The following is a 26,666-nucleotide window of genomic DNA, read 5'->3' on the forward strand; positions in this document are numbered from 1 at the left end:
CACTACTACCAAAATACATATCTTACATTCTTTGGCCTCTGGCTTTGCAGTTCCAGGTTTTCACTGCCCATATATTACCTTGCAGATAAATGGAGAAGCTGGCCGTAGGGAAGCTAATGGCAGGTGGGCAGGATAGCTTCCCACCCCTGTTAGACGAAGCCAAAGAAAGGAGGAGAAGCGAAATCTGGTGCACAGCGAGGACGTAATGTATTGAGGTAAGATATAAATCCTTTTCTTGCCAATCACTGGACGTATTATTTACCGAGGGACAAATAAGAAACAAACTATTCGATTGACAATTTAGTCTGGTATTGGAAGTGCCTAAATATTCTTGATGTTTCTGTGATTTGATCTAAGGTTAAAAAGTGAGTTCCCTGCTAGAACCATCGCTTTGCTTAATTTCACACATCCTACATTAGCAATGCTGTTAAAATGACACTCATCAATAGCTCAGCTTGATGTGAAAGTGAAGCTTCACCCATTCTGTATGGGTTGTCTCTAAATGTCGATGTCTGTCTCAGAGGCATTCTTTTCTGAATACCTTATCTGCATCGGGGCAATTCCAACAATTGGCATTTTGCTGGGAGCAAGCGTTCAAGACCAGATCTGAACTTGAAACCTTATGCAGAAGAGTCACCACTTAACAGATATAAAAGAGACTTCTGTCTGCAACAAAGGGGGATACTGCTTTTCAGTGTCATGGTGCATCACAGTGAAGAAAGATTGAAGTGATCTGTGCCAACACAGAACTGAGCAAACAGAAAAAACATATATAACTATTCTATGGCAGTAAGTCAAGCGCGACATCTTTAATTTATACTTTATACTTTATGAAAAATGGGGACATTGCACACTTTGTATTGTGATGAACTTTAGACACTGCCATTTATCAAATTACACTTTATTATTCAAATGTAATTTGATTAGTCGAGGATTTATGGGCTCCAGTTCACACCACACTCTCTCTCTCTCTCTCTCTCTCTCTCTCTCTCTCTCTCTCTCTCAGAAATAGTCTTTATCCTGCTGTTTTTACATCACAGCGAAACCCATTCTGCCCTTAGTCTCTTCAGTCTATTCAAACAGCAGGGGGCTTTCACTGGAGGAGAATGTGAAGAGATGCTGGACTCAGTATTTGGGGTTTTGTATTTGTTTTGTAGTTTGAGCCCTTACAGTGAAAAAGTGACTGTATGTAAATGTATATATCATCTAAGAAGCTGGACAGATTTCTTTTGTCTATCTTTTAAAGACATGAAGACCAACATTCATCGGCTATCTCTAGGATTTAGCAGGAATGTTACAGTATCAAAGTGAACAGCAGACTCTTTGTAGGCGATCTGGTTTAACAGTGACTATTGGGAAATGCAGTGTACTCATTTAAAATTTTGAATAATGAGGTATGGCAAAGCATATTAATAAACATGGCAAACCAGGGGAAACAATGGTAAATGCATTTTTGCATTGTAAAACTGCAAAAATACAGCGGGGGACTTTTATAAGGGACTCTAGTAAACCCACATATCTTGAGCAGTGCATAGAAAGCCATGGAGGGACCCACTTGAATGGTTATATTTAGATGCAGTATTTTGTTGGGATCAATGTGCTGTAGGTAACAACCCCTTGTGTAAACCCAGGACTGTAATACCTGGGTGAAGAAGGGTTCATAGATCTCCACTCCCTTGTCAGAGCCCTGGGACAGGACGTCCCGGCCACGGCGCCAGCTGTACCGCACTGGGGGGTTGGAGTTGGCCACGCATCGCAGGAACACGGTCCGCTCGTAGTAAAACTGCTCCTTCGCCTCCCCGATACTCTGGTGCACTGTCACAGAGGGGTCATCCAGATCTGCAAAACACACAACAAACCAATAGCATGAATACATATGCAGATTCAAAGATCGAGGCACAGCATGGCTAGATGTAGTTTGTAATGTAGTGCGGGATGATTAGACTGTTCAGCCCAGGATCTTGCCTGGTCCAGCAGGAGCCGCCTTCAATTGAGGTGTGACCTCCGACATGGGTCAGGGGTCAGCCAAGGCCGGGTGATGGAGGACCACCAAGGGAGATACAGTTGCAAAGGATGCGGTGGGGAGATGGGGTAAGGCTTGCAGAACAGTTTTTAGTGAAAGGTCAGCTTTGACTATATGGTATTCAGTAGCCAATAGTTTTAGCTTAGTGGGCTGAGCCTTGGTCCTAGAATTACGTCAAGCATCCAAGACCAAGCCAAAAGTATGGAATAATGCATTATACTTCTGTACCTGTGTTTTACTTGACTGTTGCTACACTTTTTACCATAGCACTGTATACTGTAGAACATGTAAGATGGGCAGGCTGGTTTGAAAATGTCTCTAAATGTTGACGTCTTCAAATTGCTCAGACCATACATAGCCTGGTTCCACAGTTCAATTCTATAACACATGTCACAGAGTCGGTATTATTTAGTGAATCCACATTACACTGGACACATCCAAGTCCACACAGCTCCGCCATCCTGGCAACTGGGAGATACTGAACCCAGTAGCTGGTGCTGAAGATCTAGAAATTAGCACAGTTCCATTACAAAAATAACCTGGCAACTAGGAGTTACTGAACCTAGTAGCTGGTGCTAAAGATCTAGAAATTAGCACAGTTTCATTACAAAAATATCCTGGCAACTGGGAGATACTGAACCCAGTAGCTGGTGCTAAAGATCTAGAAATTAGCATAGTTACATTACAAAGATTTTGAGGGGGGGGCGGGGGTGGTGGCAAAAAGAGTCAGTGGCTACGAGTCAGTCAATATTCAAGCTGAATATTATAACCCCATACAGTGTGGCTATTTGTCTTGCACTCTGCCTATCAGACCATACTACAGTACCTCACAGGCCTACTAAAGATTTTCTTTTTTGTGCTCCATAGAGGACACAAATAAAACAGCCTCTGAACTGCAGCCGACCATGACACTGATGACAAATTGACTCCAGACTTCCACAATCTTCCCATGCCAATGGGTAACCACTGACCCCCAATGGTTACTCATCGACTTCTTTATTGCTTTCAAGAAAGAGAACCCCCCTGTGTTGTGCAAGCCGAACCTCATCACGTCTCTTTAGGTTTTGTAATTCAGTCTTCAGGTTACACTGGGAACGAAACCATGAAGTGAGCATGTTAACAGTGAGAACTGCAGAGGGTGCAAACTGTTTTCTAATGGATTGCTCTGTGTGTGTCAACACCTCACAAACTTTTACCAAGGTTCTGAACTCTGCTTTGAAGTCCCTCATTCAGAAACCTCCCAAATGAAAATCACTCTGTTACATTTACCTATACACTGGCATGAGAACTGCGAGAAATCAAACTTGGCTAGACTGAAATTTTGAAATTCAGTTCTGCATTATCTGATCTTAAAGAACGACTAGGCGCATACAGAGTTAGTAGTTCTTGAAGATAGGATGGTCCTAATCCATGAAAGGCTTTATAAGTTATTACAGCAACTCTAAAATCAATTTGGTAGATCACTGGTGACCAATGTAAAGACCTGCACACTGGAGTAATGTGTTGAGAAGGACAAGTGTGAGAAAGCAGACTGGCAGCTGCGTTCTGAACAAGCTGAAGCCTTCCGAGTTTAGTGGCAGGTATACCAGCAAACAAAGAGCTGCGATAATGAAGAAGTGGAGCTATACATGCATGCATCAACATCTCTGAATCAAATCAAAAGAAAGCTCAGGGTCCAGAGTAACACCCAGGTTCTTCGTTCTAGTGGAAGGTAAATCGGAATTAATATTGATTGGATTACATTTCGTTAAACCCGTTTTAGAACCAATGAACAAAACCTTGTCTGGGTTTATTTTCAACCAGTTTGTAGCCATGCATGATTGAATCTCAGTTAAACACTCTGTAAGTGTATTTATTGCCATGTCTGCCTGCATAGGAAATGATGCATAGATTTGTGTATCATCAGCATACAAATGAAAACAACGCCTATGCAGTACCTATGTCTCAGTTAAGATTGCTGTAGTGTAAAAACATAACCTAAATTTCACTTGATGTGTGGGTTTGTGTTGCAAACTTAATGTAGTTTTTTGCAATGAATTGTATGTACTTTGTACTGTAACGCCACAGTGACTACATTGTAGGTAGGCATGCACTTCACAAGGAACACGTATTATACCTAGATGGAAGAATCAGAAAAAGGAAGAGCTTTATAGCAGTTTAGGCAGAAGACTTTCACTTAGGTATCTCGATGGGACCTCCAATATGTGGTAATTCAATTAGCCTTCTGATTCATTATTTCAGTGGGACCTCCAATAAGTGGCTGCAAAATGCAGCAAAACTGACTTACCCAAAGTGAAAGAATCACATCGGGAGGGACTGATGATTTAAACCAACAGTCAGTAAACATCTTGATGTCTGATGACAGCTGTCTAAAGGGTTTACTGTCAGTAAATAACGATAACTTTCAGTGTGTTTGTATCCAGATTGAATGGCAGTCGTGGGGACAGAAAAACAGCATCAGTGTTGTTGCAGGGGGGAGCATTGATGTGGGTACAAACACAGGATGTGGCGACTGAAAGAAGGCAATTCTGCATCTCATGACAATTGCTAATGAGAATAATTAGTGAAATGTGTTTGAGATTAATTTGTGTGATTTATGTGATAATCTGCACTGCGCCAAAAGTACAAAGTACAAACCTTATCATATGTTAACTACTAATAAATAAAATGTATGCTATGCCAAACAAGTAAACTAATCACTATAGAAAATCGTATTACAGTATTTTGGTACACTGCCCTACTGTCACCCACTCATTTTTTTATAAACGTTTATTTCCCTTCCCTCGACTACCCACACAAATAATTAGATCTGCATAATTTTCTCATATCATCCAGAAAAGCAAATCACTCCAAATAAAGTTTACAGTGCAGGGCTAAGCAATTTAAATCATTTAGCAGAGTCTGCATTTCAATTTCAGAATCACGCCTAAACTAGGGGCCCTGTTAAAGTGTTGGTAGTTTTACAAGCACAATACAATTGCCGACTCATTTACATTTTAAAAGCAACAGTCTGTCTTTGGAATAAACACAGCGGCTCAACCCTGTCAACCCACCCGATGACTGCAAACCTGACAGGAAACAAGCTGCAGTCAGGGTCTGGCTTCCTACAGAGAATGGAGCTTTACGTCATTCTAGTTGTTGAACGTGAAACCCTCTGCAGGGTAAGCACAGCTTGCTCCCATGAGTGTCTCAGCAGGCCACTAGAAATACACACAAGAAATGCACCTATTCAAAAGCAGCTTGAAGAGTACATCTAATCAAAGACCACAACAACGAGGGGTGTTGAAAGGGGCAAGCCATGCAAACTTACAAGAGCTTTGCAGCAATACTGACAGCACATCCTCAGAAACTGGACCCTTGCATCTAACTGAGACCTGCATGCAGCAGTTTCTTGGGGACATATATATATAAAAAAAGACTACTGCACTTTGTATTCTTATAGAATCGTTCATGTTGAGTTAAAAAGGAAGTTCTCTATGTCTGTCTGTCTCACTCATGCAGTTTAAGCTGAACAGCTGTAATTAACACCCCAAACTCACCCCAGTGTAGCAGCAATAAAGAAATCATGAGGCCCAGCTCAGGCAGCATGATGACATACGATCCTTTTGATTGCCTCTTGAAGATTTCACTTGTCTGCCAGAATCCATCATTCTTCCTATTTGTTTGCCTCTCCAGCAACAAACTAATGCCTTCAGCTGCTGGTAAGCATCTTATTGTGCAGACATGCTGTTTTCCCAGTTTAGAGATTCAGTGTAGTATCCCAGGGTTTAAACTGAGAAGTTGTCTGAAGTCCACTCAAGAAATCCAACAAGAAGGCACATTTCTGTCTAAGGTGCTGCTTATAGCAGCCTCTGCAAAGAATAATGGGGCCAGCATTGGTCCTGTGACTCAGACCTCATAGATCACCACGGTTAAGGGGGGGTGAGTGTAACTGGCGGTGTTATGCGGCACACTCCCGTTACAGATTCTGACCAGGCTCTTTTGCATAGTGTTTAAGATGATGGTTGCGGTGTGCACGGTCACCTCGGTTTGTGTCCAGCCTTTGTCCTGCTAGATCAGCACACCAGTCTGTTTGTGTCCAGCCTCTGTCCTGCTAGATCAGCCCACAGGTCTGTTTGTGTCCAGCCTTTGTCCTGCTAGATAGCACACCGGGCTGTTTGTGTCCAGCCTCTGTCCTGCTAGATCAGCACACCGGTCTGTTTGTGTCCAGCCTCTGTCCGGCTAGTTCAGCACACTGGTCTGTTTGTGTCCAGCCTCTGTCCTGTTAGATCAGCACACTGGACTGTTTTTGTGATACAATAGGAACAAACAGATGCTCAGAGATCTCCCCACTTAGGTAAAACTGGTATTCTTATACAGTGATACTAAGAAACTAGGTTTATGATTGAGTGTTTGAACTTCTGGATGGTATCTGGATTGCAACAGCAACACTTGAAGTTCCTTTGATGAAGCCGGCCCTGCTTTTTACTTAACTTAATGCCTTTGGTTACAACCATTTCCAGCATCTGTAACCTTTATAAACAGCAGTTGTGCAGCTTTCATATTTTCCCTCAGCTGCTCCTGTGTATATGTGTGCTTAGCCATGCTTGTCTCCGCTTTACCATCCCTTCAATATGTCTGATCAAACTTTGCTATGCTCTCACCGCGGTATACCGCAGAAAACGTTTATGAGGGTAAATATGAAGATGATGATGATGGCACCCCCTTGAAACATTCTCCTTTAGATGTGTCAAAACACTGAAGCGGTCCATCCCTTTTCAATAAACGGGCAGTAAATGCAGATTAATAAACTGCTTACTGTTAAGTCTAACCCTCAGGCAGAGATCTGCTTCTTTTCCTTTGTGATACAGGCCTGTAATTAAATGTATGTTTCCCTCTGATGAAAATGTGTCGATATCAATATTTTTTTAAGGCTTCCAAGCGTTTCACATTTGCATAATGTCTCATTTCAGTCTTTGGTAGCCGAGCCCCATGAAGTGATTGATTCTGCGTATGATTCAGTCACTGGACAGGCTCAAGCATTCCCTTTTCACTATCTCTATTAATATCATTACAATCCATATTCATGACTGGAATTATTTATACTCAGACAGGCAGGCCACAGCCATTCATTTCACAGCGTCGCCCCGAATCATTATTAAAAGACTTGGGAAAGAGATAGCAGATTGTATACTGATAAATGGGGCTGGACGTCATTGAAATATTCATGGGGCGCTTTCAAAAGAATCGGATTGTATTTGTATTTTACCGGACTCACCCAAAACCCTTTCATTTTCTGTACTTTAATAAAAACTTATATTCTTTTGTTTTCAAATGGACCTGCACTATTTCCAGTCCATTGACTGTCGTACATTTCTTGTTACAGGTTTTTATATTGTGCATCAGATACATGCTGCATCTGTTCTGTATTTCCAATGGCACTATTTACTGTACAATACAGCAACTGTATTCTGTCTAATTTTGTCTGTCTAGTTTAAAATTGGTACAAACAAAAAATAAGAGGCTGTATATATGAAGGGGTTTACATTATACAGAAAAGATATTTTCACTCTGTATGGAATTCTATCTGCTGGGCTCTCCTTTCCCTTACACTAGAGCACATGGGAGGTGTTCATCAAGCTAGAACCTAAACCAGGATAGAATTTGATTTTTTTATAGGCATCTAACCACACTAAAATCACACGGCTGACGTTTCTAAAAGCTGATCAAAGTGTTTTTCTTGATTCCCCAACAAAGGAGACATTAACTCAGATCCAATCAAGCAATCACATAACCCAAGCCGGAAACAAATTCAGAATATACAATCCAATACACACGGCCAGCAAGCCATAAACTTACAGAACCACAGGTTAGTACAAATAAAAATATTTTGGGGGATGCAGTTGGCATGTGTACCACAGAACTGTATTGTTACTGGACTGGTAGACGGCAATACAAACTGGTGTGACAAATACACAAGTATTGTATTTCAGAAGGTAGGTTGCTTACCAACATGCTAATTAGTTTCTAAAGGTAAGAATTTGGTGGGTGGAACATTGATGTCTGCCATTGACAAGAGATTCAACAGCGACAAAGGTCTGCTTGCTCTGTCTCTAAAGAGCTTATTTACACCTCTTAATTACAGAGATCTGCACCGCGCCGGGGAAGGTAGCATCCATCTGAATTTCAACTACGTGGGCCCCATTTATCTTATTACATTCTAGTGCTTCACACATAACCATTTAACCTGCTATTATGCTGACAATGTGTACCTTTGTTAAACACGAAAACATCTCTGAACCACGCTAGAAAAAAATAAAAAGAATCCTTAGAGGATCAGAAATGAAATAGCAGGACTCCATCGTGTACACATACAGATCTATATAACGCACCTAAGAAACATTCATTACATTCGCAATCCAGTCCTGAACACATCACAGCCACTCAGTCCAGCCCCTCTCTCAAGCAGACACTGACAATTGAATCCGCTAGGACAGAAAGTCTAGCTCGTCTTGTTTCCGGGGCACTGTGTTTGTAGTTACAGTACAAGGATACCAGTGTGTCTTTGAGCAGGGCAGCCACCGTGAAAACATGCTTCTCCTCATCACGCCACAGCGAACCCTACTGGCCAGACACAGAGCACATTCAGAGTGAATAAAAAGCAGGGTTGATCTCAGTTCTGTGGGATCTATAGCCCGCCCACCCCTACTCTGGATTACTCAGCATAAAAGCGATTCTGTAGGCTTGTGAGATTGGAGGACACTCACACGCCCTCAGAACGTCTGTGCTGTGTGGGGACTCGATGCGGTGAGGAGAAAAAACATCATTAAACATAACAAATAGGGGGAAAATAAATCAAAATAATAATTGGTCTCTCTAAATTAAAAAAAAAAACAATACTGATTCTGTCAGCTATTCTACTTTCGAAGAAATTTTCTCTGCAGATTTAAAATAAAAAGCTACAATGTTTTCATCCTTCTGGATTACTTTTGCATTCTCAAACACTTACGGTACATGCTTGCTTTTTTTTTTTTTTTTTTTTAGAGTGTGCTGTCAGGACTACATTTATGAGCGCACATGGTATCAAGCCAACCTCAGCAATATACTTTTGAAAACCAGGTTTATATTGAGCAGTAAACATGTTATGTCCCAATTTAAACTGCATTTATGGGTCTCTCTCTCTCTCTCTCTCTCTCTCACCCCCTCCTCTCTCTCTCTCTCCCTCTCTCCCTCTCTCCCTCTCTCTCTCTCTCTCATGGCAGCCAGCAGCCAGTGAAGCACTCAGAGAAGTAAAATTAAGGCTGTAAACACTGCACAAGGCTGGCTGTTAATGACACTCATAAACACCATGGTTACCCAAAGTGACTCTAATATTAGAGCCAATGAATCAAGCCCTCTATTAAATGCCCTGCCACTGAGCCAGACATAATAGCAGCCTGTGGTGCTGTTTGGAAACTACAGCCTGTCACAGTTTACAGGATACTAAGACTCTGGGCAGCTAGTCTAGTGGTAAAGATCGCAGGATGTGGGGCTGCTGGTTGTTAAAGATGGTGTGGCAGGGAGGGCCTTCTCTTGCTCTACCATCTTCACTCAAAAAAGCAGGGAATCTTTCTATTTTTAAAACAGCATTGATTTATAAAATGTATTTTTAACCATCATTTTATCACTGACTATATATCATTTTTTTAAAACTGTTTTATAGGAATTATCTTTGCCTTTTAAGTTTTGTATTATATTGTAAAATATTGTAAAGCTCTTTGAGGTCCTTGTGATGAAAGAAGCTATATAAATGTAAATAAATAAATAAAAATAAATAAAAAGTATGCAAAACGTCTCTCTCCCTCTCCCTCCATCTCTCTCTCTTTCTCTCTCTCTCCCCCTCTCTCCCTCTCTCTTTTTAAATTTACTCCAGGATGAGTCACACATAACAACTAATTATCTACTGTGAAGTCCAAAGGCTGCTTATGTCAGCTTTGAAAGAACAGACTGTCACATCCTTTGGTTACCGTTGTGTATCTACAGCACCATTTCATATACTGCTGCTTTATCTTTCCTTAGAAATCACAATTGCATTTCATACTGCAGTGTGCTGAGCATCCAGAAATGTCTGCTATATTCCCAGTGCACCAGGCTGGATACATCTAGCCCTTAACACTGTGTTCTAGTCTTCATTCTGAACCACCTCGGACTGACAAAGCCCTGATTGGCTGCTGTGAGCTGCCAGACTCAAGTGAAGTCACAAACGGTAGTACAGAGAAGAGAAGCCTTCAGACCCCTTTGATTGTTCTGGTTCCGTGGAGCACCAGCTCAGACAGGCTCGAGGCTGGAATCAGAAATGCTTGCTGTAGGTTCGAAGGAAATCCATTACAGTGGTTCATGCAATTATGGAATGTGACACATTAACTCATCGCTTCCCACTGGAGTCTGTTTGTACAGCAGCTGTAATTTAAAATGAAAATGCGACTGGATGTGCATTGCTATGCATAGCGATGCCTTGCACACGTACTGCTTTATGTTCTGCTTAACACTTTTTTGAACATGTGTTTTCTCCAATGCATGAAGAAAGTAGAGGTTGATATTCCAGCATGTAGGAGAATGCAGCTTCTATGTGTTCAGGACAGTCTGTGTAACCCAGGATAGCTGGATGCTTACTGGCTACCTGACTGTGCCCCGCTGAGGCTACAATATAAGAATATAAATACAATATATTAGTGGCACTTCTATGCCATTCCCTGGACTCAACTGAAGGGGTCACTATTACCTGTAAGAATTGCTGTAAAACTAGGCAATAATTACATCTGCCTAATGTATTTGCAACACATTACCGCTTCAGCATGTTTCCCTATTGCCAGGAACGGAAAAAAAACTGACGGGTTGTGTGTTTGAACGCAACCCTGCTGCACATAATCAGGCACACCTTGATGTGCTAACACTGTAATTAATCCATTGAAAACAGTCGCTTCTGACTGTCACTACACAATACATGGATCTGATTGTACTTATCAAATAGGTGACGAATAAAAGAGAGCCAGCACGTTGGATTGGTGAACCCAATTCAGAAGCTGTCTACTTACAATAGACGTCCACGCGGATAGACTTGATGGCGGGCGAGCCCAGCCCATTCTCTGCCTTGCAGTAATAGCGCCCCCCCTGGTGTCGCTGGATGTTGCTGATCCGCAGGGTCTCGTTGAAGACGCTCGAGTCCTGGAACCGGTCGGAGGCACTTCCTGCTGTTTTGGTCCATCTGATCTGAGCGAGGATCACAGAGAGGGTTTTAGGATGAGCTGGCACAGAGATACTATCAGCATTTCAACAATACACACTGGGGAGGCCTTGCCATGCCATTGACTTCAATGGGCTAGATTATCAAAGCTATTCACCACAAAAACATAATTAGTGCAATTATGATCAAGATTTTGTCTGTGCTTATTTCTGGTTTAGTACCTCTATTGGGTGCTAATGAAAATTTGGGTTAGCCAAAACATGTCATTAGAACCACTTTTTTATTCTGAAAGAAGAAACAACAAGTTCAAAAAACATATATACATACATAAAAATAAACACACAACAGTTCTGTCATAGATGAGGTTAAAATAACATGTAACATGTGTGTTTGAACGTGGTCAGGCTAAACTGGGACTCAATTTATCATTTAACCTGACCACATGTTTTCTTTTTGTCTGTGTGTTTGTTTTTTTCTTCCAGTTGTATTTAGGCCCAGTGCTGGCTGCTGGAGTCAGTTCAGCTCAGGAGGCCTGTGCTCTCTGTCTTGCTCTCGCTCGGTTGAATGTTGTTCTTTTGTATTTTGTTTATGTGGCTTCATTTTAAACAGTGCAGCATCCACTGCTTAACCTTACTCTCCCAGAATGCATCCTGCTCCTGCTGTCGTTTGCCTGCCTTTTCCAAGATACCCTTCTACAGGGTTTTTTTTTTCAGAAAAAAATTTAATGTGCTAACGACACACTTTGTGGGCTCCCTCCCTGTATAAATGCATCAGTGTGTTATTTAAAGGATCATCTCCCCAAGAAGTTTATTCCTTTATTTAGTTTCATTTCTCCATGAGTTGTTTCTTAAATTCACTTGCAATCAGCAAACATCCTTGCCTGCCATTAATACCCTGTATATACGGTTCTGCTGTTCTTTATGACAAACAAATCAATTCTGCCCATTACCAAGGAATGTAACAAGCTAGCTGTAGTGAACACATCCAATCAATACCTTCCACTCTCAGTTTGGCTGATACTGTACAATTAATTACATCAGGGGTTATATTAATGCACTTTCTTTTCTTTCTTTCTTTCTTTCTTTCTTTCTTTCTTTCTTTCTTTCAAACCTGGGATGATAACTTGCACCTCATGATGCATATTTAGCTATTCAAAAAGTAAATGCAAGTGTTTGTTAGGTGGTTATTTTAAATTGATGTTTTTTGATGGTAATGTACTTTTTAGATGGCAACTGAAATAAACTCTCTCTAGCTGCTGAGGCTGCAGCTTTGAGAGCAGGACTCTGTCAATGACAGCTTGATTGCTAATGGAGACTCATGCTGGGAAACACTGAAGGACCAGGCTCCCTCCCAGCTGCTGCCTCTCTGTGTCTGCCTAACATTCAGAACCGTGTCGGCAACACCTCCCCTCACCGCTGAGAAGGACTGCATTCAATGTGCCCTGGCAGATTCTCTTCTGGAACTCAGGCTACAGCCTGTAGGATAGAACTATTCTGTTACATATTGAATTTGTTTATTGATTTTTTTTTTTTAGTTCAGTCAGGAAACTCATGCGATAGATTATTAATAAAACAGACTACACAACACTACTACAGTATACACATTTTAATATTTTTTGGCCTTGCCTTTCGAGGTTGACCATAGGGAAGCCATGGGCAGGGGGGCATGACAGATGACCTCCCCTGTTAGACAAAGCGAAAAAAAGCAGGTTTGAGGCTGGGGAGGAGGAGGTGAACTCACACAGCAGGGACGTAGTGGATTGAGGTAAGATATAAATCCTTTCCTTGCTGATCATTAAGTTACAATAAGTTACTGTGCTTCAAATCACTACAATAGGATCCTGAAGCTGTGAACAGACATTCTGACACCATGGCTTCCTAAATAAGGTCCTGCCTGGGCCAGGATACTGTGAGTGTTTAATTTGTATTCTTTACTAAAGTAATGTGGCCCTCCACAAAACAGTGTGGAAAACTGAAGAAAGACAACCGAATGCTATGGAAATGTTAATTGATCCGTTTGTATGATTGCTGTCCTTTTAGAAAGTTCCTTCTGCGTGCCCCCTGTGCCAGCAGTGCTGGGGGGCGGAGCAAATCCTTCATTCAGCTCCAGTACAGCCTTGCTTTCCTCGGGCTTCCTGTGCGGATGACCTACATTGCAATAAGCCTACATTGCAATAAGCCTTTAATTTATTATCATGCTTTTCACAAACAAAAGGTATCTGGGGCCGCTGAAATACTTGCTATACTGACTTGGTTAAAGAAGAAGCAATGGGAATGGATATCCCCCATGTCCCACCGTGCTATAATGATAAGGTATGACCTGTTTGCTATAGTAAGGTCAAACAGTGATGCACTTTCTGCAGTCACACCTGTCTCCTCTTCAGTGATGCACTTTCTGCAGTTACACCTGTCTCCTCTTCAGTGATGCACTTTCTGCAGTTACACCTGTCTCCTCTTCAGTGATGCACTTTCTGCAGTCACACCTGTCTCCTCTTCAGTGATGCACTTTCTGCAGTTACACCTGTCTCCTCTTCAGTGATGCACTTTCTGCAGTTACACTTGTCTCCTCTTCAGTGATGCACTTTCTGCAGTTACACCTGTCTCCTCTTCAGTGATGCACTTTCTGCAGTTACACCTGTCTCCTCTTCAGTGATGCACTTTCTGCAGTTACACCTGTCTCCTCTTCAGTGATGCACTTTCTGCAGTTACACCTGTCTCCTCTTCAGTGATGCACTTTCTGCAGTTACACCTGTCTCCTCTTCAGTGATGCACTTTCTGCAGTTACACCTGTCTCCTCTTCAGTGATGCACTTTCTGCAGTTACACCTGTCTCCTCTTCAGTGATGCACTTTCTGCAGTTACACCTGTCTCCTCTTCAGTGATGCACTTTCTGCAGTTACACCTGTCTCCTCTTCAGTGATGCACTTTCTGCAGTTACACCTGTCTCCTCTTCAGTGATGCACTTTCTGCAGTTACACCTGTCTCCTCTTCAGTGATGCACTTTCTGCAGTCACACCTGTCTCCTCTTCAGTGATGCACTTTCTGCAGTTACACCTGTCTCCTCTTCAGTGATGCACTTTCTGCAGTCACACCTGTCTCAAGTTTGTATATTAACTCCTAAGAACTCTCAAACTTTGAAACGCTCCAGGCTTGAGTGTTCTTTGTTTGATCATTCTGACATGGAACATTAAAGACATCTCTTGATGTGACTCACACGCTGGAAAACGTCCTTGCTGATTGACTGCAATCTCTATTAACCTTGATATGTTTCAGGGGAAAGGCAGCCAGTTTGTGTGCCTTGCTGAATGTTTTAAACAGTTGTTGTATTATTAATAACCCTCTTATAATGAAGATTGATGGTAATGTGGCTTGACACATCAGCATGCTGAAGGTCTTCACTAATCGATCATTGAGCAACAAACTAAGCCACTTAATGAAGATTTTATATTTCGGCAAACAAAAAAAAGGTCTCATTGATAAAAAAAAAATCATTATTTGTGTGAAATGCTCTCGCTATGCACGCTAAGTAAATACAAAGGATGTATCCATTTATTCTGACCTCCTTCTGGAAGGATTAGAAACTGGGTACAGTAAAGACCTATGGGAGTATGGGATTCAAATACAGAAAGAAAGAGTTTTTAATTGGAGAAGAAGAAATGTGTTTTACTGAATAGAGTTGTAGCCATGTTAGAGTCTCTTATGGGAATCAATTCAAGATGAGGGGGAAACAGCCGCTTCACATAATTACTGCATGTCGCCTGGATAAGAAGCTGAAAGAAGGCTCTCTGTGTAAAACGTACCACGCAAACAAAGCAGCATCACGTGGTTTACGAGAAACAACACAACAAACTCTAAACCAGGCGGATCAAACAGCTTCTTCCTTCTGACTTCATACACGCTCTCCCCAGGGACAGCAGACTCAAAGCTGCCCTCTGTACAGGTGCAGCAGCTGCTACTGATTTTTGTTTTTTTGTGGTTATTATTTATGCTGGGGCTGATTGGGTAATTGTAATGGCAACAGGTTCTGAACATTTTTTTCAGTTCATCTCCAGCCAACATGGGGTCTACTCAACTGATCTAAACAGCAGCGGCAGAGCTAAATACTGCAGTCTATGGAAAGGCATTTCCCTTATTAGTAATACGGCTGTTATTATTATTTATTATTCATTCAATATGTGGTGCTAATTTGCTGTGTAATAAACTGCTTAGAATTACAGGAGAATGTATGTATGTATGTATGTATGTATGTATGTATATGTATGTATGTGTGTGTGTGTGTGTGCATGCATGTATGTATAATAACAGGCATAGCAAGTACTGAGATGAATAAAATAATGTTAACTTGCTTAAACTATTAAAAACACATCACTGAGCAGCTCCTTCCAGTACCTAAGTTGATTCTTGTCTATTTTTTGCACAATGTTCTCATTCCTCACTGGACAGTTGTCTTTGCACAATAAGGCCCTGTAATCAAACCATTAAAACATACATATTTCATTGCTGGAATACTTAACCACAGAATACACTGTCAGCAGGCTGCGAGTGCTGCTTAATTCAATGCTGACTTGTTGAGTGAATGCCTTTCTCTCCTGAGCCAAAGAATAAGTCAGTGCAAGCTGAAGGCCAGACTTGAATTCTTTACTATCCCATATCGTCATTCCATGAATCCTCAGTGCACGTTGCTATTAAATACTGTTTCATGATGAAATGCATGGTCTATTCACAATCTTGTCATGCTGCCTGTTTGAAGCTACAGCGTGCTGAGCTACTGCGCCAGCCCCGGGAGACAGACTTGCATTCTGCTGGCGTTTCTCCTCCCTGCCTCCTTACTCTATGATATGAACTGTAGCCTCACACTGAACACGGTGAAGGACACACAAATGGAAAGGCAGAACACACAGCAGTGAAACGTTTCCAGTCATTAGCTTCCTAATGCGAGTGCAGGGATGTTAACTACTGTAGGAGGAATCGCTTCAACATCTTAATGGAATCTGCAGACAACTTGTGTCAAGACAGCTTCACCTTGGTTGAATGTGCTTTTATAGCACTGCTGCTCAGCTCAGGGCAATGCTTTCTAAAGGAAGAAAAAACAAGCAATACCATTTACTTTTTTGACTTTAGAGTAAAATACATTGTTAACTCTTTACAGTAAGTGTCTGTAACTACACTGTGTAATTATGCAGATGGTTATAAATACTTTGTAAATACACCACCGCACGTGTCAATATAGTGTAGCTACAATTACTGTTAACAGTATGTTTCATTCTGTAATTAAGCATGTTGTTGCATTGTAACTACACAACCACATGTGTTATAACTATGTTACTATGGTGTACTAACATTGTAGTAAGAGACACAATGTAAAGTGTTACCAAGAAATCAAATCATGGCTTTGCTTTTCTAAATATATGCAATGACCTCTAAGAACAGCTTTAGCTAGGTGTTCTTTTCCCTGGACTGTAGCTTAAAACCCCTTGCTGTGTGCAGAACACACACTGTAACCAGAGACGTCCTTGAGTGGGAATGACCTGAATCAGAGACGTCCTTGAGTGGGAATGACCTGAACCAGAGACGTCCTTGAGTGGGAATGACCTGAACCAGAGACGTCCTTGAGTGGGAATGACCTGAATCAGAGACGTCCTTGAGTGGGAATGACCTGAACCAGAGACGTCCTTGAGTGGGAATGACCTGAACCAGAGACGTCCTTGAGTGGGAATGACCTGAACCAGAGACGTCCTTGAGTGGGAATGACCTGAATCAGAGACGTCCTTGAGTGGAAATGACCTGAACCAGAGACGTCCTTGAGTGGCAATGACCTGAACCAGAGACGTCCTTGAGTGGGAATGACCTGAACCAGAGACGTCCTTGAGTGGGAATGACCTGAATCAGAGACGTCCTTGAGTGGAAATGACCTGAACCAGAGACGTCCTTGAGTGGCAATGACCTGAACCAGAGTCCGTTAAAAAAATAAATAAGGACAGACTGGAAACAGCTAAATTCAAGACAGGAAAGCACTGTGCTCATGAACTGCATAACACACTTACAACCTTTACATGTGGAGCACTAGGCAAGACTCCAGAAGACTGACATGAAAAACAGCCATCTTACTGACACACTATAGAGGCGTCACTCAAAGCAACTGTCAGCATTTAATCCTCTCAGTTAAGAAACGGCAGACAGAACAATCCACGCTGTGAAGTACAACTATCCTATGAACTTTGTATGAACTATCCTAACGACTTGTAAAAGCATGTGCACTGAAGATGCACAGCGGCCCGAGTGATTGACGGAGGCGGTCTTTGCCAGCCACTGACTGAATGGCCTCTAGTCTCATCTGGGACCCTGCACAGCTAATTGGAAAGAACACCATGGTGTGTGAGTAATGCTTCAAGAAACCAAGGCATCCTAAGAGAAACCTGTGGCTCTTTGCATGGGTTGTGCCACTGTATCCTCAACAGGCACCCTTACTTCTTTCTGGACCAGAAAAGCATTTGTACTTCTCTTTCTCATCCCATGGGAGCACCCCTTTACATATGCCCAGGTTGTTGGTGCTGTAGATAGTGTACACCAGGGGTAGCGCAACTCCCTTTCAAGAGTGCTGTTCCACTTCAGGTTAAATAGAAATGATTCATTGTTTAAGTAACATAGAACTGACAGGTCAGAGGTTCAATTGGTTCCTCTTCATAATTAGGAGCACAGTACGGTTTGAAGCACTGAAAAAAAACATTACCTTTTAGAAGGGGATGTGTTGAATTATTTGAGGGCATTGTTAAGAAAGCACACACACACGCATGCACACACGCACGCACGCACGCACACACGCACACACACATCTGTGATGATGTTCAAACTTCAGAAATGCAATTGAGGTTGAAACTTTGTGATACAGTCAGTAGTGATCCAGTTACAGAGAATGCCGACCCACGCAGGTGAAACAGGTTATCTGTTCCTGCACAGCCTGTATGATGTCATCAACAGCACTGTAATGCGTGACCTGTGATTCGGGATCCAGAAATCCAGGTGAATTCTAATGTCTGCTTGAAAGCCTGAAGTCTGACTGTGCATTAAATACATGTGACCTCTCGGAATGGGCTCAAGGGGGCTCGCAGCATGGTGAAGACTCAATGACTTTTAAAAGGACATGAATCACTCCCTGCTTCACATGTATCCTGAAAGGTCTACTTTGAGCTATCTGTGGACAGCATGGTCGCGCCGCTTGCATGGGAATCTGTCCATCTCCAGATACAGAGTAATCAGAGGCTCTTAAAGTAAAGTGTTCCCCAGTGCTGTTGTTCTTTAAGGGTTTTCATACCGTATCACTGAGCTTGTTTTAGTTTTGTGTTTGTTTGATTGATGGATAGCAGTGAAGCAACCCTCCCTCCACATGCACTATTTTTGGAATAGTGTGGGCTGACAGCTTGCAGACATCCGAGTGCGAGATTCAGGCAGTATTGTCTGTGCTAAGCTGTGAAGTCCTGTTGCTTGCCTTAAGTAAGACAGATGGAGTAAAGAGCTGCAGTGGGTTTTGCATATAACACACTGAACCATGCCAAAGATAACCAGTTCCAAGTACCCACTTATCATGGAGCTTTTCCTTGTGAAATACTTTCAATAAAACCACCTGAGTGTCAAAACTCCTGAAGAGCCTCCTCCTAGGTTTCACAACACTTTCATTTGGTATCTTTTCACTTTGCCATTACTACAGTAGTTTTATCAACGCTGTTTCTCCACCTCATTCAAAGTGATGTGCAGCTAAACCTTTCAATGCTTTTGACGTCCAATTAAATATACAGGTATATATAAAATAATGATAATGTTGTTTTTTTTTTTTGTATCAACGCGAGTCAATTTTCATTCACCTTCCCTTCACGATGTATCTATTCTTAGTCCACTGTTAAACAGTTTTCCTGTATCACGATATTACTTTCCTCTGCTGTGCAGGTATGTGTAGGTGCAACAAGTTACTGGCATCAGTAAACTTCTAATGGCTGACTCACCTGTGGCCGCGGGTGGCCAGTTACAAGACATGTTAATTCCAGAGTCTCTCCTTCTTTTATGGTGTACACTCGCTCTGTGTATCGTTCTTCCTCGATGTTGCATGCCTGCCCGGAGTGCACAATGCGGACACTAGGTGGCGCTGTAAACAGAAAAAGGCACCTGTGAGTACATGGAGCATTGAACTGAGGCTGTTAAGTCTTGGGTAGCAATTAAAAAACAGAATATTTACAAAATATTTCAAAATGCAGAAAAACACATACTGCATGGCCAGTACAATCTAACAATCAAATGTGTGTTCTTATATATATTTACAAAAGGTTGTTTTTGCATGCCAGATACACCTCAGTGTATCTTTCTGGGAGTTGAATCTGCAATATGTTCTTTTCAAATAAGCCATAAACGGATGGCCTGACACTGCTGATATACCACTGAAACTGACAAGAATACAAATAAAACAATGGAACAGTGTTGGGTTTATGTTTTGCAATTGGTAACTCATAATCAGCTTTTACAGCGAAGATTTTTTTTCCCAGAATTATGGAAAATGACGTTCTGTTGTGGAATTGAGGTCCACAACCGAATCACTGAGACAAAAGAAGCATACATGTGTGCAATTTGAGCAGAGATTGTGTTGAGCCGTGGTTCTCAGGGAGCTTGGTACTGTATTCTCTACACTGTCCATGATGGATGCCTGCCTCTACTACACTGTGCACATGTACAGCTCTGCGTCTGGATTCTTCATTGCAGTTCAGATGACTGAATCATGCATTCCAGGTCCAAATGAGAGACTCACGCAGGAGAAAGAAAAGAATAAACACTGTCAGGCACACACTGAATAACAAATCGATTCTGACTTGATTGGATGAAGATTACTTGTCGAGGCATCTCAAGTATTACTGTGAGCACGGGCGCACTTGCAGTATCATGTTGAATCCTTAGATAAAGAAAGATTAAGTTTATATTGTGTTATATATTCCAGGCCCCACGTAACACAAGATATGAAATCCTAATGCAGCAGAACAGGCTAAACCCATTCCCTATCACTGTAATGCTATCAGTCTGCTGATAGCCTTAATTAAAGTGACCAGGAGCTGTTTAAAAAGAGAAGGCTTATCTGCTTAGAGACAGGGCTTTTAACATAAGAAAGAGGGGGGATCTTGTTTGGTTTGACCCTTCTTTATTTATTTGTTTACTAACGACAACAAGTGTCATCTTAGATCGGAAGCGTCCTTTGAGGACAGAAGCCTTCCCATTATGTGTTGATTTCCCTGCTTCTCTTTATAAGCCTGTTTATATTGTGGCACTGATGCCATCTACTGACTGTCACCCACTTTCTGAGACTGGGGCAGGCATACACCCCTGAGGGAAACATTATATTCAGAAGCGATTTTGGGTGATGCAGAGAATCTGTAATGGCCCAGGGTTGCATGGAAAAGAGAGATGAACACAAAACATCCCAGCGCTTCATGGATTTTGTGTCTCTCGTACCTTTTTGGGGGAAAAAAAGAAAAAAACAGGAAAAATGGTGTAAAATGGTGTTTCTTTTCAACACTGAAATTGCACTGCATTTGGTTGGTTAGTCTGTTTTTCTGTGTGCAGTACCTACCCTATTGCTTCTTACACGGAGGAACGTACTTCACACATGTTTGTGGGATAAGATTTCAGGAGTGGTGTGAGATGGTGAACAGCGATTCCACACTATACTGTGTACCCCTTTCATTTCCACAAGGATTTTAATAAGCCAGTGCAGCTGCACTCCCTTCAGCAGAACCATTTTTTTATGAGCCTGTGCAGCAATAAATAAAACGAATACAACCAGAGGCAGCTCTACTAAACATGTTTTTATAACCCAGCATTGAAAACAAAAGGTATATTCTTCCTGCTGAGGACTGTGATGAAAGATGACCCTGTTTCACCTCTGCGTAATTACGGTTTTTATTTATGGAATGCTTTTCATTTCTCCACCAGTTGCAGTGAATATTTTATCAAGCGCTGTGCTCTCCCTTTGCTTTATCACACCATGAGTTCAGGGAAAGTGAATCCTTGGCTTTGCATCAAGAGGCGTCCGTGAATTTGATGACAGAGCAGCACTGGCAAGGAGCAGCCAAGGCCAGCAAGCGGAGCCCTGAGACTGTTTGTCAGTCATTTTCAACTGGCATCTTCCTAATAAAAGATCAACACGATATTTTGCAAATAGATTTCACTTGACAACGAAAACGCGTGACTCGCAAAATAAACCTGAAATACATTTGTAATTTAGGCCTCTCTCCTCGGTATAGCAAGGGGCCTTATACAGTAAATTAAAGTGTGCTGTTGTCAAAAGCTACACGATGGCCTCCAGTAAAATCAATGAGTGAACAACCCAATTTACCAAGTGTAGCCAGTTCTAGCTAATGAAACAGCTCCACAAGCCCTGCCTGTGGAATAGTTCTACTCAGCTATGTGGGTGCAGTCTTGTCAGTGTGAATAATGATATCCAAACTGTTTACCTGAAATACATGATTGTATTTTATTTAGATTTTTTTAAACTGCAAACCTACAGTATCCTTAGTGTTCCGCATTTGCGGTTTATTCCGAATTTTACCAAAAAAATACAGGATTTTTTTTTTTAACTGGACATGGTTTTTACTGATTTATACCCGATTCTTGTCTATTATTCAATATTTTCCCAGTACTATTTTCTAGGAAATACACAATATTTTGATTAAAATGCTGTTTTATTTTGACTCTGACATTGTAATAAGCAGACCTACACTGTATCCTAGGATACAGCAGACGTTTAGATGTCAGAGGATCAAATAGCGTTCAAACGTGGTTCACAAACACATTATCACCTGATTATGTTGGCCAATCAAAGTCTGATTATTGTGGCAATTGCTGGGCGTGGTAACTACTAGCTTGATCAAAAACATCAAAAATTGAAATACTTGCACAAAAATATAATATTTTTAGTGGATGAGGAATGGGGAGAAAACAAAAATCAGTTTATGAATATTCAAAAGAAAATGAATGTTTCGAAGTATACAAAAAGCAAAAATAGCAGAAGTGGGTCAGATGAGGCAGAGGATGCATAGCGCTGCAAATACTGATGCATTCGCTCTGACAATAAAAGAACAGACTGAAAAACAAGTGACACATTAAACTAAAACAAGAAAGTGAACTGAGAGACAAGCAATCCATTTATGCAGCTTTTACACATTCTTTAATAAAAAGAGATCGCAGAATGACTGTGTTAATGAGTTTGTCAGAGCCACGCTGAGCTTTGCTGGACAGCAGCCACTGTTTATTGTACAGAGTTATGTATTGGTGACTTCGTGCGACAGTACTGTCTGTCCATCAGCTAAAACACTGCCTAACACCGACAATCTTAATCGCAAATATTTGACAGAAAAAGGTGATGCTTTAGTTGGTAAGCTTATGCATTAATGGAAATGTCCAGTGTGATTTTTGACGCGTCTCCCGATGGCTTGCACCACCCAGTTCTGTCAATTTTCTTGGCTTTTTATGATTTCAAGGTGAATAAACCTGGCTTGTTTTGTGCTGATGTCATGTTCATGCCTTCTATACTATTTCCGTCAGCACAGCGATTGCCCAAACGTTTGCAAAGTACCAGCTAACTTGAGAAAACGTGGCTTCGACTTGCACAGATTCTGCTCATCATACATGCCAGGAACATTATTAATCAGAAAGCAGAACTGCTCCGCATCATATTCCACATGTAAAGTGTGTAAACTGAGATTCTCCACCCTGATTTTTACCGATGTTTCAATTAAAAACAATTTTTTACTAATTTTATCCCTATTTTAATATATGTAAAATAAACTCAGAAAAATTCCCTGATTTTTTTTTTCTAAAGATAAAAACTGAAAACGCGGAACACCAAGTATAGTGTATGGAAGTACATAACAGGACTGTCAGGAATCATTTCATTAACCCCACTAACAACACTGTGCTGGAAACTAGTGTTCCCCAAACTCTGCACGTCTGAGTGACACCTCCACAAACCAGCCCTCAAGAAGCCCTGTCACGCGATTGCAAGTGACAGCTAAGTATCCTGCAGATATTTTTAACAACAAGGAGCTCTGGTATCAAAGAATACTTTCAAAAGACTTCTTGATACATAACGGAAAACTGAGACATTTTTCTGTTCCCACGGATCTATATGCTTTGTGGGATAACAGTACTGCAAGGCAAGGCAGCTGTCCGCGTTCTACCCTCAAGGCTGCACACAAATCCAATAACATCAAGCAAGTGTATCCTTGGCTGTTGCCCACTGAACGCCAGCTGTCTCCCTGTGCTCACTGTACCATGGGACTGTGTTCCTGTAAACCACACAGAATGGACCCCTGCAGCCCTCAGGGCAGTAGAGCTTTGCACTGTGTTCTCATTGGAGTCTGGAAGCTCAGCCTGCTCTCACTGGATTTCACGCGCTGAGGCAGTGACATGAACCTGGCTGAGGGGACCGCTTGTTAAGGGTCTTGCACAGATTTTCTAATAAGAGGATTGCACTGTGTTCTCGTGGGAGTCTGGAAGCACAGCCTGCTCTCACTGCAGAGAATTACTGTGGGAGGCTCAGGAGGGCTGCTTCAGAATAAAGTGCAGGTGAAGCTCATAAAACTCAGGCAGTAATGCAGTTGTGGTTGTAGGGGTGGGAGTTGAGCTGCTGCACTGCTACAGTGTTTCATCTAGACCTTGGGGGAAGTTGCATTGATCTGAAAGTAATTTGAATAATTTAGGTCAGATTAATCATAACCTGACCCCCATGCAATGAGAATGTGCTGGTGAGAGTCCATGTGCTGAAGGTGTGCATGACAGTTCTGTGTGAGGTAATTACTGCTCTAATGTTCGATCACACTCATCACAGGAGGATACCTAGCAGTGAAATACTCTACACCCTCTGAGACTTCTCATTGGCTCTTGAGGTTCCACATGTATTACGCCACACGCTGAATACTACTCAGCACCTTGGCAACCCGACTAATATCCGTGGGTGAAAATCACAGTTAATGTATCTCAGTTTGCTGTCAATTACAGGTAATTAGATGTGTAACTTTAACGTAACGTATTCAGGATTTCCAGTGGAATTAACAGCTTTAATAGCAGTTATTACACAGGGAAAGGCAGACAATGGCAAATGGAAACAAGGCTGTCGTGAAACTCTGGTAATTGCTCAGTAACAATGAAAACAAGGCCATTACAATGACATGATATACATGCTGTTGGTTACCAAGTTACTGTGCTTTTAGTAAGTGGTACTGCAGAGCAGGATATTGAATAGTGTATGTAATGAAAGATGTAATAAAGTGTATGTAATGAAAGAAGCTGCCTCGCTGAAGAGCCACACGAAGAAAGAAAGACAGTAATTGTGGTCGGTGGCTATTCTGAGGATTGCAGATGTCTTGGTTTTAAATATTGTGCATTTGTAGTATTGACAGCATCTCTACAATCCTGTTTAAATGGTACACTATATAAGCTTTTCAGGTGGTTGCCATTCTGTCTCCTCACGATGACACTGTGTAATTTACTCTAATCACAGAACGCAAGTTTCTGTTAAGAAAATAAACACATAAAGAAATACATTTTTGAATGTCAGTCGCCTAAAGTTTTGATTTACTATGCAAGAATGTAATTTATGATGAGATTTACATCAACAGCGTATGCTAGAAATTCTAGGCACTGTTTGAGCACCTCTGAGCAGAGTCATATAGTCGTTTGGTTTGCACAGTAGTGTTGCTAAACCAGGTGAAGATCATTCAGTACTGGAACCAGGGCTTTCCGCTGGCCGCTACCACCAGCTGCAGATCATAATAAATAAATAAATAAATAAATAAATAAATAAATAGATGAATGGGAACAAACGTTAAAATGGGCTCAGCAGGATCAGTGTTCAAACAACGTGAGGGGCAGCTACAGCCGCTGATAGGATTTCACACTCCTTTTTGTTGATTTATGTTGCCTCAATTAAATTACCGGAGTGAAATTATCTATTACCTTTCATTACAGTGCAGCTAATTCTGTGAAGACTTTGTGTGTGTGTGTGTGTGTGTGTGTGTGTGCGCGTGGCTCTGGAATTGCATTTTAAAATGCTGCCTAATTTCTGGTAGTCAACATTAATCACAGCTGATAACCTACTTATTGCCTTGAGAAAGTCTCATTCTGCGTGTCAGTGGCAATTCATAACACATCTATCTGAATGCATTTCTGCCTAATTCATAACACATCCTAACCAAATGCATTTGTGCCTAATTCACACAAAGAACGTGCTCCCAATTGCCTCCCCAATGAATACTGAACACATCCACTCTTTAGAATCGGGTGCTATCTTGTTAAGACTGGAGGTCGTCCATCAGTGGGAGGTTCAGCTGCAGGTTCGATGAGAGGCCACAAACACACAGACATGCAGCGTTTCAGGTAATCCAGCTTAAGAGTTTTATTATATCTCACAAGTTAACATAGCTGGGTTCCCTTCTGTAGCAGTATCAATCCTATACACATATAGGCATTGGGCAAACTGCCTCTACATCATAACATAACATAAAGGAGGAACGGAGCAACACAGCACACATCCTCCACTTACACCGAACTCGCTCTCTCTCTGCTCTCATTAGAACCTCGCGTCACCTTTAGTCGCTCGAATGGGACACATCACCAGAATTAGCAGCATCACCAGAATTAACTTCAAAACCAAACAGAGAAATAATACTAGAAGGGCTGCAAACCTTCATGGCGAAACTCCATTATCATTATGATTGCTATTGACCGATGCAGGCTTAGCGTAATCCATCTGTAAAGTGATCACAGGAAACCACACTAATTTAACAATACCCCTTAAACAACCCATGTCTTACAGATAGTACTGGCGTTCTGCCCAGAAATGGGGAAAAGGTGTTTCTACTAAAATGACTCAATCAAAAAGTAATACTTTTTAAGTCTTGTAATGTAAAAGGCTTCCCCTGGCACATGGTCCAGACTGGTGTTGTTTATCTGAGTAAAGGTACACAATGTTATCTATCCAGTTGTATTTGCTAAATTCCAATGCATCACTATTTGCTTAAACTGTCACAATTGAACATGCAGTACTATGTTGTTCAGTAATGCATTCCACTGCTTTGTATTACAGATGGGTGCACAGCACAGGTTCTCCTATTTGCAAACCCTATGCACTTACCAGTGGAGGTCTGGGTTTGAATCCCGTTTAGGTCACTGAAATGAAATTAATTAAACCAATTAAGGCCACAGTGCACAGCAGCTTGCTCCACAAAACTACATCACCATTTGGCAATCTCTGCTTAGGAAACGTCCAGGATAAAATTTGAGGAGTGGTAGTTTAGGCCATTACAATTCACAAGCACAAAAATGTAAAAGCAGCTTGAAGCCGAATCACTGATGTGTCTGCGCCCTCATTCTCTGCCCCCTTCGATGGTTTTATTTAAGCATAAAATACT

General features: G+C 41.6%; 1 protein-coding gene across 2 annotated transcripts in view; it reads right to left on the reverse strand.

Annotated features, from left to right (window-relative positions):
• The window catches only part of LOC117422490 (MAM domain-containing glycosylphosphatidylinositol anchor protein 2), a 129,882-nt gene that overhangs the window by 68,193 nt on the left and 35,023 nt on the right, over window positions 1-26,666 (reverse strand). For both annotated transcript variants that reach the window (XR_009307419.1, XM_058988083.1), the window contains exons 2-4: window positions 19,221-19,360; window positions 11,077-11,251; window positions 1,643-1,839 (exon numbers count right to left, since the gene is read on the reverse strand). Coding sequence is in view for 1 of the 2 variants with exons in the window: in XM_058988083.1 (XP_058844066.1) it covers window positions 1,643-1,839; window positions 11,077-11,251; window positions 19,221-19,360 (512 nt within the window). In the remaining variant the exon portion in view is untranslated. The remainder of the gene's footprint in view (window positions 1-1,642; window positions 1,840-11,076; window positions 11,252-19,220; window positions 19,361-26,666) is intronic.

The sequence above is a fragment of the Acipenser ruthenus genome, chromosome 15, assembly GCF_902713425.1.
Source record: "Acipenser ruthenus chromosome 15, fAciRut3.2 maternal haplotype, whole genome shotgun sequence".
Lineage (NCBI taxonomy): Eukaryota > Metazoa > Chordata > Actinopteri > Acipenseriformes > Acipenseridae > Acipenser > Acipenser ruthenus.